Raw genomic sequence first — 14,777 nt, forward strand, 5'->3', positions numbered from 1 at the left:
GAGGGGACAAAAGAAAGCAGAACAACAAAGTGGAATGAACTCAGCTTCTGGTTTGGGTTAGGACTCCCCATGGCCCCGCATGCGGTTCTCCAAATATCCAATTTATGACTCTGTCACTTACACTCCTGGGGAGTGCCTCATGAGTTGCAATTACCATTTGTGATTAACTTTCTACAGTGCTTGTGCCAGCACCATGCCTACCTGAGCAATTCATGAGTATTTCAGGAGAAGCTGCAGTGATCTTCCCCAACACACAGAACAGTTTCAACATAATTAGCAGCATTTCTGGATCAACACAGCACTCTCATAAGGTGTCTGATGGAGGAAATGAATGACTCTAATTATAACTTATTAAATTTTATTAATCCTCATTAGAACCCTATTATTCTTTATAAGTGGGTTATTGAGAAGGGAATAAAAGCAAGCAAGCAATGCTGGTCAAGTTCCGTTACGCTGAAATGAGCACTGGGTGATTTCCCCACACTTCAGTAGCAGCGCACAGGACACAGACTGGCTAAAGTGAATGAATGTGATCTTTTCAAGTCTGAACTCAAGGAGCTCAGGCTTTCCATCTGCTATCAGCTTAATTATAAAGAGGAGACAGTTCATTATCTCCTGGAGTGCATGGTTCTCTTGACCTTCACTTCTGCTGAATTCCTGCTTTTCGGTGTGCAGCTGGGAGAGTTGAGAGGGCAAAGGTGGTCAGCGGTTTGAACCCAGAAGTGTTTGAATTTGAAGACCGTAGGAGAGGTGTTGTTCAATAAACGTTAAGCACAAGAATATGTACTTTAACACTTACTTGATTAATTCTTAGTCAAAAAGTCTCACCAAAATCTAACCTGTAAAGGGCCATTTGAGCCCCATGGTTCTTGGTGTACTTTGTATGTGCATGACTGGGTTAGGCTGCCGGAGGTCAGGGCCCCCAGGGTGGGTGGAAGGTGGCTTGAGAGTGGGAGACTTTAGTTGCCTGCTCAGAGAGTGGTGTCATTCGGGTCACTTTACCGTATTTATCCTATCCAACCCACCAGAGATGGTAGCAGTGGGTGGGAAAGCCATTAGGGTGAGCTGAGGTTGCTGTTAGTGTGGGTTGAAGTAAGGCATTTCTTTTGTGTAGGGACTGGATAGAAACACAAAAGGAGCAAATCAGATTGTTTTGTTTGTGACAGGGTCCACATAGATCTATCTACCTCCCTTGTGCTGTGATTAGAAGCCTTCAATATTGCGGGCTAGAGGGCCTACAAGTACCTCCTAGTCCATGTCTTAATGTAGTAAATGGGGTTCCCATCTTTGCTCACTTTTTCAAGTTTCAGAGAAAAAAAAAAAGATCCAACCCCAACCTTCCAGGAACAGGCAGGTCTTTCTTCAAACCAGTTCACCCAGTTCGTGTATTTTCTTTTAACCTGTAAGAACTGAGCAAGCTCTCTGGTTTTCCGCCAGGGCAGGATTGGGAAGCAAATCTTAAACTCCAAAGGTTCATTTCTTTGAACAAAGGACAGGAAGTGGCCCTGATTGCCATTGTTACTCAAGGCTTGTCAACCACAACCTTCCAGGAACTGGGGCTAGTCACTTCAGTGGGTGGTCGAGTCATCTGCCCCTGTCTAACCTGATTCTGAGCTTACAGCACCTAGCTTGGGTCCTGCCTGGAGGCGGGAACCCAGCTGTGAGTAGAGTATCAGATCTGTTCCTAGATCTGCGCAGTGTCGGGCTGGGTTAGGTCCCAGCTCCTGAGTGCTTAGGCGCTCTCACGTGTGAAGCGAACCGAAGTTGCCCTCTACCACCCCGTAGTTCTGGGTCCTACTGAAGTTCTGGGCGGGGCTCCGACGAGGCTCTTGGGGTGGGGGGAGTGGGGATGGGGAGGTGTTCCAAGGCAGGGGCTCCTAGCTCAAGCTCAACCTTCCAATTTGTAGCCTGCAGAGCGGACCCGAGTGGGCCGGTTTCTCGACTTCCTCCTGTATCTCCTTCCTCTTCCTCCGGTGGAGGCAGATCCCTCATTCCCTTCCTCTTCCCATGCTCCCTGCACCCCCGCGTCCCCTCCTCCAGGAAGTGCACTGCCCAGGGTCGCCCACCTCGAGCGGGCGCTGGCCGCCGCGCCCCCTCCCCGCCCGGCTACTGCAGCGGCCCCGCGGGCACACGCCTCCCCATACCTTACATGGACAAATGCGTGCAGGCAAAGTCAGGAATTCAGGCCCCTGACGTCAGCCTCCAGCGCTCAGGGCACCGCACGGGAGACCGCGGGAAGGGGGGTGGGGAGGAAGGAGGGGGAGAGCACCAACCAGCAGCCGCTCCCGGCCTGCCGAAGTTTCACTTTTTGTCTGTGGGTTCGCTCCCGGGCCCCGCTCCCAGCTTTCCCGGGATAAGTAGCGTTAGCGGCGGGAAGAGCCGGCCGCTGCAAGGTAAGGGCCAGCAGCGGGGACCGGGCACGGGGAGGGCGCGGGCCGGGCGGAGCGGGCCGCGGGCCGGGACAATGGGAGGGGGGAGTGCCCGGCACCTCCTCCTCCGCCCGAGCCTCCGCCTCCAGCCGTCGCGGCCGCCGCTGCCCCGTCCGCCTCCTCCCCCAGGTATAGTAGCGAAAGCTTCCTCCCGCAGCCTCGGCCGGCGGGCGCCGCTCGAACCCCCGATCCCCCCCTGGGGCGGGCCGCTGCGGTGGCGGGAGCGCGGGTCCGCCCTGCTCGCCGCGGAAGTGCGGGCTCCGGGGCCGGGAAGCGGGGCGCGCGGCGTGGGGGAGGGGAGGGGTTGCGCGCGTCCTCCGCGAGCGCCCCCGGCCCGGGCTTTTCTGGGTGCCCAGGGGGCGGGGCCGCGCCCGTCTGCTTCGAGCTTTCGCGGAATCCCAGTTGTGACAGCGGAAAGGGCCTAGGGACCCGGTGACTCGAGAGTCTTCCCATTTTACAGCCGGGGCTGGCGAGGCACCGAGAGGCGGGCTTTCCTGGAAGTCATTCCTGGAAGGTGGAGCCCTGGTTTAGACTCGTGGCTCAGGACCCCTGCCGCCTTTTTCTGTGAGCGCTTTTGGAGTTCCCCACTGTTTTCAAGCACTGTAGGTTACTCGAGGCCAGACTTTGCCCTCAGGGGGAGCTCACTGGGACGCAGGAGCCAAACCTGGCCCAAAGTAGGAAGGACCAAATACTGGGGGTGGGGGGGTGGGGGGGAGGACGCGAAGCTCAGTATTTTTTAGGGGGGGTTCTCGGAAAGGAGCTTCATATTTCGGTCTCCATGAAGGGATCAGCAATGGTCCTGGAGGGTGTGTTTGTGTTTGTGTGTGTGTGTGTGTCTGTGATTGACTGTTTTGAAGAATGGGGACTTTTCTCAAGTAAGAAAGGCAAGGCCTTCCTTGTCAGGGAGGCAACTGCAGACCAGAGAAAGCTAAATAAGGTTGGGGAGTGGACACTGTGTTGGTTCCTTGGGGTGGGAGTATGACGGGAGACAATACCAGGAGACTTGAGGCTTGGGTACTTGGACGGGACAGTGTAAAATGTCTCGGGCCTCTTTTCTGTTTAGGAAGGGGTCCACTGCTTCCCCTCCCCCACACGGAAGGCCTAGCAAGACCTCACCACGGATCCTTTCTGTGACTTTCTCAACAGACTCTTCATCGTTTTCTGTACTCCCTACCCATTTGCAAGCTTGCCTCTGTAATAAAACTTTCTCTCCAAGATGTTATTGACTTAATGGTTCACTGCTTCCCCCACAAGCAAGTTTTCAGAGAACCTTTAGAGGAAGAGAGGCAAAAGTGTGTAGGGCTGCTGCAGGATAAGTTAACCTCGCCCTGACCACTTTTCTCATTTTTACAAATAGGGAAACAAACCCACATCCACAGACATTGAGTGCCAGCCCTGTGGTCTCTGGTAGATAATGGTGGATTGAGGTGGTGGTGTACAGAAACCCAATAAGATTCTTACTATCCCAAGAGTCTCCTGGTGAGGCTCTTGCCAGCACCAAGGGGGCATTTAAAGAGGAAATTATGTATCTTGCATTTAATCTTTGGAAAGCAGCCTGTGGAGTCCAGAATGCTGTCTCATGAGGATTAGCTGTATGAAGGGTAGGGGGACATGCCAGGAGTCCTGAGGCCTGGACAGTGTCTTGTCTTGCTTCTCCTGACCCCCTCCCAATTCCATGTAAGTAGCTCTGGCCTGGAGTTTGGTTTAGGCAGTGGGAGGGGGAGCCTGGTTTTGAATTGATATTATGGCTGGGATTGAGGGACATTCTGACAAGGAGGACATTCCTCCGAGAGGGTAGACATTTCCAGATAGTGGTAGGTAGGAGGAGAGACTTGATTTCGAAAGACTTTAGGAATGCCAGGCCATATGACTTTTGAGGGTTTTAAGCAGGCAGGAACATGATTGAGAGATTGGCATTGAGAAGTCTTTTGCTGCCCAGTTTCAGGGAGAGAGGTGGTAATTTGGCTTAAGAAAATGATCATGGGTTGTTCCATTTGCTTGGCATGTGTTGCTGAACACTTTTATGCACCACTGTCAAATATGGAAATTGTATGGCAGGTTTTTATTTTTATTAAGCTCTCAACTATACCTTTTTATGTTTTTATACATAAAAATGTATTGTCTTTTAATCACAGATGTGCTCTAGTTGAACAGGATTTTATTCTAGAGTTGATAGTGATACACATCCTACAGTCACTGTTTTAAATTTGATAAACTTTGGTTGCCAAGTCCTTTATAAATATATATTACTTTTGTATTTCTTAAAAAATACTTCTCCATCAAATATTCTATGGGAATTTCTTGAGAAGTAAGCATGGCGACAGGCCCATCTCCATTTTAACCCGTTATCTGAGGTTCAGAGCTAATGAGAGGTGTACATAAAACTGTTAATTTCCGACTTGGGGTTCGTGGTGGGAACGTATAACATTACCCCCGCTGTGGAGTTAGTTAATTGGTGCTGGAGCAGAGGTAGGTTAGCTTTGATTTCAGAATATGTTTTATGCTGCTGGGGTGATGGGGCCAGGTAAACCAAGGACAGTATATAAACCTGTAAGGTCTGGAAATCAACTGCAGGCTAACTTGGTAAAGCAGAGGCAGGGGAAGCAGGAAGGAGACCCAGTGTGGAAAGCATGCTTGAGGCCCGTTCCCCATAGACCAGAGAGATACTGGATGGGCTGCTGGAGTCGAAGTTGAGGAGGCCATCCTTCCTGTGTTGGAGGAGCACCAGGTGTGTGTGACTGTGGGGAAGCATGGAGGGTGTGGTCGGTGTTTTTGCTGCTCAGGCTGGAAATGATCAGGACTGGGAAGTAAACCGCCATTGATGGGTACTGCATGAACTGAATGTCCAGGGCTGAGAAAGAGAAATGTAGGTTGGGGAAGGAAGGAGTGAGCCTGAGCTACTAGACAAAGGAGCCACTGTGCAGGTGCAGGGAACAGGGCGGTTTATTACGGCTGTGTTTTGAAGGGTCAGCATGTTTGTGTAGGTTAGAGAACAAGTTTGTGCAATCTGTTGGGTTCCAGAAACTCAAGCACCATGTTTGTACTGCAAGTGTCTTTGCCTACTGAGCCCTTGAAAGAGAGGACTGATTTTTTTTTTTTTTTTTTGTAAAGTATAGTTTATATTTGTCTTGCAGCTGTGGGGGCCATTAATCAATCCTATCGAGGGTTGTGATTCATAGGAGAACAAGGCTGGGCAGGGCCTCTGGAAGCTTCTGTGGGACTGAGTGTATGATGTTGAGGCAGAAGGCACAAGAACACTTTTCATAAGTGGATGAGTGAACTTGAGACTTTGACCCAGCACAGTAAGGAGGCCTCAGAGCTGGATGTGTGCATTGGTGGGTGGGGACGTTTCCTGGAATATGGCTTTGGAATGCGGTGCTTTCCCTAAACTCACTGGAGGCGAGGAAAGGGGGAGAGAAAGTGGTTGTTGCTGCTACAGTGTGAAGGTAGAACCTGGATAGAAATCTGTTGGCCTGAAAGTACATATGAAACATAGAACCTGAGGGTGAGCCGGTGAGGGGCAGCGGGAAGTTTGTTGTGGGAGTTTGCTGTAGCTGCCTCAAGGCTTGGAGTGTACCTGATAATAGGTCACAGGAGTGAGATTGGTCACTAGCTAAGGGCTAAAGGCAGTAAGGCTTAGACGACAGCCATAAAGCTGAGGCTAGAGAATGTTTATCTTCCTCTCCTTTCTAGGTAGCAATATAATTTAAAAGTTTTGAAAGCTTTTGATACACTCATGTAATTACCACATTGATTCCCTAAGATTTATGATTGCTGTGGCTTGGGTGTGGTTTGTCCCTCGAGGACTTGTGTGTTGAAGGCTTGGTTCCCAAGTATGTACAGCATTGTGGGACTTTTAGAGGTGAGGCCTATTGGGTTGTTCTTTGGATGATTAAGGGAGTGTCTCTCTTTGAAACCTAACACGAAGAAGTAGTTACGGAAAAGTGAGCCTGACTCCTGATTGGCTCTTTGTTTTCCTGTTGGGTGAAGTGAGTTTTCTCCCTTGGACACTCCCATTATTTTGGTGCCATCCTCCCGGCCATCGCCAGAGCAGAGGTGATACTGGTGATGTGCCTTCTAGGAACGCTGACTAGGTAAGCCTCCTTTCTTCCCGGTTTCAGGTTTTAGGTTATAGGGACTACCATTGGCCCAATGTGAAGACAGTCAGTCTCATTTTACAGATGAGGAAATGAGTGTGGCCAAATGAGGTTGCACAGTTGAGTGGCATGGTTAGTTCTAAGCACTTGCCCGGTCTGTGGCATCTTCACTGGATGGTATTGTCTGTGTTCACAATCAAGAAAGCTAGAGATCCATAGTGTTTTCAGTGCACTAGCACTGGGCCTTGGGTTTGTGCCCATGGATGAACCTGGACAAGTGGGCTTCTTGGTTCCTTCTCAGTCTGTTAGCACATTGCCATGCCTTGTAGCAGGCCAGATTGTGGGAAAATGGAGCCAGCAGGTTAATGCCCCTTTCAGTTAGCCTCCCCAACCCATGGCATCCTGGGTATACTCTGGTGGTACATTGTATCCTTTCTGTTGGTTCTTGGTCTTCCATAGGCTAAGATCCTTTAGAAGTAGTCCTGGTTCTTGACTGACAGGGATCAGCTATGCTGCCATCTGCAACCTTGCAGGTGCACAGTTTGTGTTTTATGACTCAGAGATAAAAAGTCCTATCTTGCTTAGATTTCCTGGAGCTGTGATAAAATATGCCATATGAGAGAAACGTAAGGAAGTGTTTGGTTGGGGATCACAGTTTGAGGATTAGGTCCATCACCGTGGTGAAGTCACCCAAAGTGACAGGAACTCGAGGCAGCTGTTTACATTGCATCCACATTCAATAAGCAGTAAGAGAGGTGAATGCCTTTGTTTGGCTGGCTTTCTCCAGTTTGTTCAGTCTTGGGTTCCGGCGCATTGAATGGTACCACCAATTTGGGTGGGTTAGTTTCCCATCTCACTTAACCTGATCAAGATAATCTCTCATAGGTGTGATCAGAGCCTCTCCTAGGTTTTCTAGAGCCTGCCAAATTGACAGTATTCCCCATCACAGTCTTATATAAGCTGTTTATTTTATGGAAACTGGCAGAATGAATAAACCTTTTTTTTTTTTCATTCTTGAGTCTTATCTTGATTCTCCCAAGTAACTGTTGAGTAAATAACCTGTTTATAATTTAATGATAGCCACTTCACACGTTATATTTACTTTTTCTACCTCCGCTCTACTTTGCCTATCTTTTTGAGACAGGGTCTCATCCCACCCAGGTTGGGATTGAACTCACTGTGTAGCTGAAGATGGTCTTGAACTCTTCTTTATCCTCCTGCGTCAACCTCTCAAGTGCTGGGATTACAGGTGTTTGCCGCTAGTCCTGCATCTTTCTTTCCCTTAGACTGTGTTCATGGCCCACTTCTGGTTCCATCCTCAGCAAAAAGGGAAGCTTCTCAAGATCTACAAGATTGTCTGCATTGTAAATGGCTGCATTCATAATGCCTGGCATGTGATGGCTGCTCTGGAAATACTTGCTGCCTGAAGAGGCGGGTGACACAAGATGCAGACTTGGGAAAGGATTAGTGTTTTGACTGTCTAGAGCCTGGGCCATGCAGAGACCTGGCATTGGATTGAGAATTGTACTTGCTACAGGCATTGCCAGTCAGATCACAGGGTGTGGACTAAGGGTTGGGAATGAGTGGGGCTTGCTGGGTGATCTATGATAAAGTATTATTGCAGGGGCATTTCTTCATAATTTTTTTCTCATGCATCTAGGTGGTCAGTTATTCAAAAGACTCAGTCTTTTGTAAATCTTATTCTCAAGATCAAAGATCAAAATTCACTTTGTGCCATGGAGACATTTCTAGATATTTTGTTGCTTACTCTGCCCTATCTACCCCAATATATGTATGACAGTTACTAGCTTATATCTTGTATTAAGTTATTAAGTTCAGTACATGTGTCCTGTATGTTTACCATGTGTTAAGCAGAAATGCTGCCTGCTGACTTATAGGTAAGATTAAGATAGTCTGTGCTTTCAAGAAGCATAGCAGGGCAGGCTAAGGCTCCAGTGAAGTGATGAGAAAGGAGTCAGAGGTAGGGCTAAGAAAGGCATGACCTGGAATCCTGGTGACTACTATGGCAGGGAAGAATGTTATGCCGGATTTTGAGGAATGAATAGGTGCTCTCATAATAGAGATGCAAAACTTGGCAGGCATGGGAATATTACATTTCTTATCATTATTATGTTTTCATTGGGGTGCATGTACACATGTGTGTGAGTGTACAGGGCAGAGGATAGAGGAACAATTTGGAGGAGCTGATTCTATGTGTCTGTCCACAAGGTTTGAACTCAGGTTTGGCAGTGGATGCTCTCACCAATTGAGCCATCTCACTGGCCCATAGGCAAAGGAATGTTGAAACATGTATCCAAGCCCTGAATGTAGGAGTGTTGGAGCAATACAAAAGTATGTTTTTATAGATCACTATGAGTGATGGAAGTGGCCAGGGAAGCTGGGCTGTTGAGTCTGTGGCAGAGGGAGTGGACGAAAGGGCTTCTGTTATAGGTGGTTGGATCTGCGCTCTACCAAACTTTGGTGGCTTAGTGGTAGTAGGTCAACACTAGACTTTGAGACCCAGTTTAGGAGGCTGCTGATATGTTCTAGGGAAGATGGGCCTTTAACTGACTAAAGAAAGAGGGAACAGCAAATTTTGCAAGCTGTTTGCTGATAGAGTACTGTCAAATCACTTAGCTCCTGCTCTTGTCTCTACTTATATGCCAGCTTCTTGTGACACTAAACCTCACAGGCAGTAGGAGAAGTCGAAGCTGGCCTTGAGGGCCTGCCTTCCAAGGAAGTGTGGGTAGGTCAGCTCTGCAGCCTCTGATGTCACAGGTGATAAAGCGTGATGTCATATGGATACAACAGGAAAGGTATAGCTTTGCTCAGTAGCAGTCTTTCCTCCAAGGTCTTTGAATACTCAGTTTGCTCGGTAGGGGTCCAGAATTTCCCTACCCCCCCCCCCCAGACTTGCAGATCATTGTGTCTCAGGTTTGAAACTTTTACTTTGTACTTGGAAACCAGTGTGATTAAGGTGGTGGTTCATTAGTCAGTGTGGCTTGGGATTTGTTTACTGCTTTTCATGCCTGGTACTGGCTGGCAAGAACCAGACTCCAGAATCTATGCTAGCTTTCACAATTCTTGAGACAGCCCTTGTCATCATCATTCCCATCATTCATCTTTATTTTATTTTATTTTAATTTTAGATAGGGTCTTATCATATAACCCTAGCTGTCCTGAAACTCCCTATGTGGACTGTCCCGGCCTCCAGCTTGCAGAGATCCTCCTGCCCTGTGTCTATCTAGTGCTGAGATTAGCGTTGTAGACCACCATTCTGGGGTACATGAACACTTTTCTTGTCTCTCTAAACTGTATACCACTACTCATCTTTCCCAGCCCATTAGTATTTCATTGCCTTCGATAGCACTTGTTACGAGGCAAATGCATTTTATAATCACTTTTATTACTTAGTTCCCAGTTGCAACTCAAGAGTTATATTGATAAGTTCTGTCTTGTCTGGCAGAGAGTGGGTAAGAAGTCATGGGGGAAGAAACCTTCCCACTGAGGCATAGGGCTTTGAGTGACAGGGTGAGAATTGGACTTATGCCCAAGACTTCTGTCTTGCTCTTTAAGTTCGTCTTGTGAACATGAGGTAATTGTTGTGAATGCCTTTGCTACAGATGCACAGGCAGGAAACTGTGACTTCACTGTGACAATGATTTCACGGCAGGCAGCATTAGCTGCTTGTGTGGGGCCTTGAAAAGTGAGGTGGAAGGTGACACTTGTGAGTGCTGGGCCCAAAGTTCTGGGATTTAGTGGGCTGTCATTTTGACAGTGCTGTCACCAGTGGCTTTTGTTAAAGGGAAAACAAGGTGTACCTTTGAGCCTCTCAAAGGTTCAGTGATCCTCAGTCAGTTCTGGAACATTCCTGAGCTTCAGTTACTTTCAAAGGGATCATGTGATATATCAGAATGCATTTGTAAAGATCATAGTGCGGGTAGTGTGTCTGTGTTGCTTACTTTGTGAGGACCTAGATCTCTCTCTGTATAGAGCCCACATAGTATGTAGGTGTGGCCACTTCAGGGTGCCCAGCACGGCTTCTGACACCTGTGGTGACTGTCTCTGATGTGAAGAGATGACAACATGACCAAGTCCTCCTAGTACCATTTAACCGGGGTGGGGGAGGGGAGAGGATGCAAGATTTTGGGACCTTCTGCTAGTAAGAGCATCACTGTTAGAAGGAACATGCTGTCTTCAAGCATTTCCAACTGTGCAGAATGTTTTGGGGACAGCTGTGCACTGTCTTTCCTTTCACCATGACTGTCCTGCTCTAGCTTGTGTTTTGTGTTTTGTTTGCATCTTTCTAGTCATAGGGTTTTCTTCTGTAGTCATTGTCTGTGATGTGGCCGCATGTCACTCCAGGATGACTACTCCATAGTTGAAATGGAAAGCTGTCATTGGAGGGTGGAACCAGGCTTTCCACAGAACCCTATTGACACATAAACTAGATGACCAGGCCAGGTCACTGAACTTTTGTGTCTCTGCACCCTTAGCAAGGACTCCTTCCTTTCTGCTGAAGCTGTTCCTTGTGTCTTTGTGGCTCAGATGGGAGGCTCCCAGTTCAGGCCATCCTGCAGAGAGCTTTGGGGCAGCGGTGGAAATGGGAGGTGCATATGAAGTGCTTCCTGAGTCGCTGATATTACAGCCTGGTGCCACCAGGCCTGGCTGAAACACTTTTTTTTTTTTTTTGTATATTAAAAGATTTGTGCCTCGATTTCCTTACATATAAAGACATCTGCAGCAAGCTGGTGAGATGAATATCACGTACAAGTACCTGCTCTGACCTCTGCATGTGTGCTGCAGCATGCCAATGTGTGTGTGTGTGTGTGTGTGTGTGTGTGTGTGCTCGTGCGCACGCGTGTACACAGCACAATTCATAAATGAGAAAATAAGTACATGTAATAGATTAAAAGCAGAGCTGCAGCAACACTGGTGGCCTCAGGGAGCAAGCAGCCATGGTTTCCGCTGTCCTGTTTCTTCTGCCTTTGCCTGTGTTCCTTTTCTTCTCAGTGGTGCTGTGATTTGGAGGATCACTTACAGGTCATCCTACCTCCACATGAAGATTGAAAGAGCCCTTTTAAGTGATGTGTGTGATGCCAGACCTAAACTAAGGACTCAGCAAGCATCTACTGTCTTGTCTGGAGTGAGGCTAGGCACCTATGGAACAAATGTGGGGTTGAATGATCTGCATTGGGAAAGGCTGAGTTTTGGAATGTTTGCAGGTGATGGATATCAAGATTGTAACCACTTAGTTCATTAATTACATGGCTAAAAGCAGCTTACCCAGACTAAGGGTAGGGCTGTGGGGGTGCAGAAGAGGCCTGTTGGGCTGGGGCGTGTGCAGGAGCCTTCTGGGAGTGCTGGAGGATAGGAAGATGCCACAGGCAGCCGAAATTGCTTTGGCTACTCAGAGTTAAGAAAGATTGATTCTCTCTTTGTGTGTTTTAGCCGGGTTCCTGGAACCGTTGTTTTCCATGCTGTGGCCCATCTTGATAATGATCTCTAACTGTAACTGTGCAAGCCCAGTGCTGTAATGAATAAAGTACCAGGAGGTCACACTGTTGTTACCCACACTTACTGTTTCTAATGAGTTTCCACTAGGTTCCGCTTTGTGTACCTTCCAGGAAGAAAACAATTTTGTTGGCACCTGGATCTTTGGTATGGAAAGGAATCACTTTCAGGGAGTATAGAGAGGCGTAGCCACCCAGAGGGCAGGGTGTTCTCTGTCTCATGGGAAAGGTAAACTCTGTGGTGACCAGGCAGGTAAGTGGCACCTTTTCTAAGACTGAGGTCAAAGGGAGGTCACCACCTAGTACTTTGTCATTTCTACCCCTAAACATTTTTTTTTTTTTTTTCCTTTCTTGTCTGGAGCTTAGCCAGTTTACTTGAAGGTATTAGTATTGGCAGTTGGACAGAACAGAACCCTAAACATTTGCCCATCAGTTTGACCCATTTGTATATTCATTCATTCAACGGCATGTGTCGACCTTACAGACAGATGACTATCTCAGTTGCTCTGTTTAGCAGGACTAAAAATAGCTTGGGGAGGAAAGGGTTTATTTGGCTTACACTTCAGATCACATTACTGAGGGAAGTCAGGGCAGGAACTTGAGGCAGGAACTGAGGCTGAAGCCACGAGGAATGGCACTTAATGGCTTGCTCAGCCTGTTTGCTTCTACAGCTCAGGACCATCTGCCAGGGTTGGCTTCCCTCCTCCCCCTTCCCGGGATGGGCCCAACAGCATCAATCACCAGTCAAGAAAATGTTCCATAGACTTGTCTACAAGCCAGTCTTACAGAGACATTTAATTTTTAAAATTAAGGTTCCTTCCCAGATATGCCTAGATTTGTGTTGGCTAAAACCAACAAGCACCTTGGGCCTGTGGCATGGCTTTGGGGATTGGAAGCCTGGGTGTTGAGTGGTCACCCACCTCTAGGTGATCTTATAAGTTTTCAAGACAGTATGTACATGGGAGGCTACAGAAGGAAGAGAGTATGAGTTCTGGGTCATCCTGGGCTGTAGCTAGAAAGACCATATCCTATTTTGAGGGAAAAAGTACAACTTTGTGCAGGTAACCTCTGCTGGCTGGGATTTGATGGTGGCTAACTCCAGGGACCTTTACATGGAGGCTATACAGCTGCAGGGATGGTTATTGGAGTGGCCACTGAGGTCAGAATGAGAATTTGATGAGCTGGGGAAGAAAGAGACTGTATAGGGGAAGTAACTTGGAAGAAAGAGGATGTATAGGGGAAGTAACTTGGAAGAGAGACTGTATAGAAGGAGGTAACTTGGAAGAGACAGAACTGTATGGAGGAAGTAACTTGGAAGAGAGAGAATGTAAAAGAGGAAGTACTTGGAAAAGAGACTTGTATAGGGGAAGTAACATGGAAGAGAGACTGTATGGGGAAGTACTTGGAAAAGAGAGAATGTATAGGGGAAGTAATTTGGAAGAGAGATTGTATAGGGGAGGTAACCTAGAAGAGAAGACTATAAGGTGGAGTAATTTGAACAGACATACTGTATAGGGGGAAATAATTTGGAAAACAAACTCTACGGGTGTAAATAACTTGGAAGAGTGAGAATATATAGGAGGAAGTAACTTAGAAAAGAGATGATAAGGGGTGGAGTAACTTGAAAGAGTGAGACTATAGGGAGAAGTAAGTTGGAAGAGAGACTTATAGGGGAAAGGAACTTGGAAGAGAGTGACTTACAGGAGGAAGTAATTTGGAAGAGATGGTGTATAGGGGGAGGTAACTTGGAAGAGAGAGAATGTATAGGGGAAGTAACTTTGGCAGAGATATTAGGTGAGTATTTGCATGACATCTTGGAAAATTGGATTTATGTGAGTGGACTCTGCAGCAGAGATGCCATGAGGATGGTGGGTGTCAGCACAGTTCTGAAGTGTCCTTGTCTTCCTCTACCTAGTGGCGTAGAATACTGTCTTAGTCACTGTTCTGTTTTGCAAGGAAACACTGTGACCCAGGAAATTTATAAAAGAAGTCATTTATTAGTGGCTTGCTTTTATTTACAGAGGGTGAGTTCAAGACCATCATGGTGGGGAGGATGGTGGCCACTGGGCAGGCCTGGAGCGGGAGCAGTAGCTCAGAATTCACATATGATCTACAGGTTTCAAAAAAAAAAAAAAAAAAAAAAAAAAAAAAGAGGGCGACACTGAGCACCCCCAGAAACACACCTCAGCCACACCTTGTAATCCTTCCCAGACAGTTCACTAACTGGGCACCAAGCATTCGAACATATATGCCATAGGGCCTTGATGGTGCACGCCTTTAATCTTGGCACTCAGGAGGCAGAGGGAGGTGGATTTGTATGAGTTCAAGGCCAGCCTGGTCTAGAGTGAGTTCCTTGACAGGCTCCAGAGAGAGAGAGAGAGAGAGAGAGAGAGAGAGAGAGAGAAAGAGAAAGAGAGAAAAGAAAAATCAAGCACATGGGGCAACGGGGACCATTCTCATCCATACCACAAATGGTGGCAAATATAAAGGTGTGGAGAGAATTATTCTGTTCTTAATTCTGTTCTTAAGGAAGATGTCAACCCTTTGCTATCCTATACAGGTTCCTGGAAACTTGTTCAGTTTGAGGACGATGAGCTCTTTGGGAGATAATGACTCTAATCACTGAAGATAATGGACCATTTAGACTGGAATATTACAGTGAAAATTCAGGCTGTTGTGTGAAGAATATTCTAGAATGTTTTTGAGTTCTCAACCCTGAGTTGTTTCTTTTCTTTTTG

At 47.3% G+C, this 14,777-nt stretch overlaps 1 protein-coding gene across 1 annotated transcript in view; it reads left to right on the plus strand.

The window, feature by feature from the left end:
- The first annotated feature begins 1,846 nt into the window (after positions 1 to 1,846).
- LOC127227230 (uncharacterized) overlaps positions 1,847 to 14,777 on the plus strand; it is a 56,335-nt gene continuing 43,404 nt past the window's right edge. Inside the window, exon 1 of the mRNA XM_051191566.1 lies at positions 1,847 to 2,393. Within this exon, the coding sequence (XP_051047523.1) occupies positions 1,850 to 2,393 (544 nt within the window). The 5' untranslated portion in view covers positions 1,847 to 1,849. The remainder of the gene's footprint in view (positions 2,394 to 14,777) is intronic.

This window comes from Phodopus roborovskii, unplaced genomic scaffold (assembly GCF_943737965.1).
Source record: "Phodopus roborovskii unplaced genomic scaffold, PHOROB, whole genome shotgun sequence".
Lineage (NCBI taxonomy): Eukaryota > Metazoa > Chordata > Mammalia > Rodentia > Cricetidae > Phodopus > Phodopus roborovskii.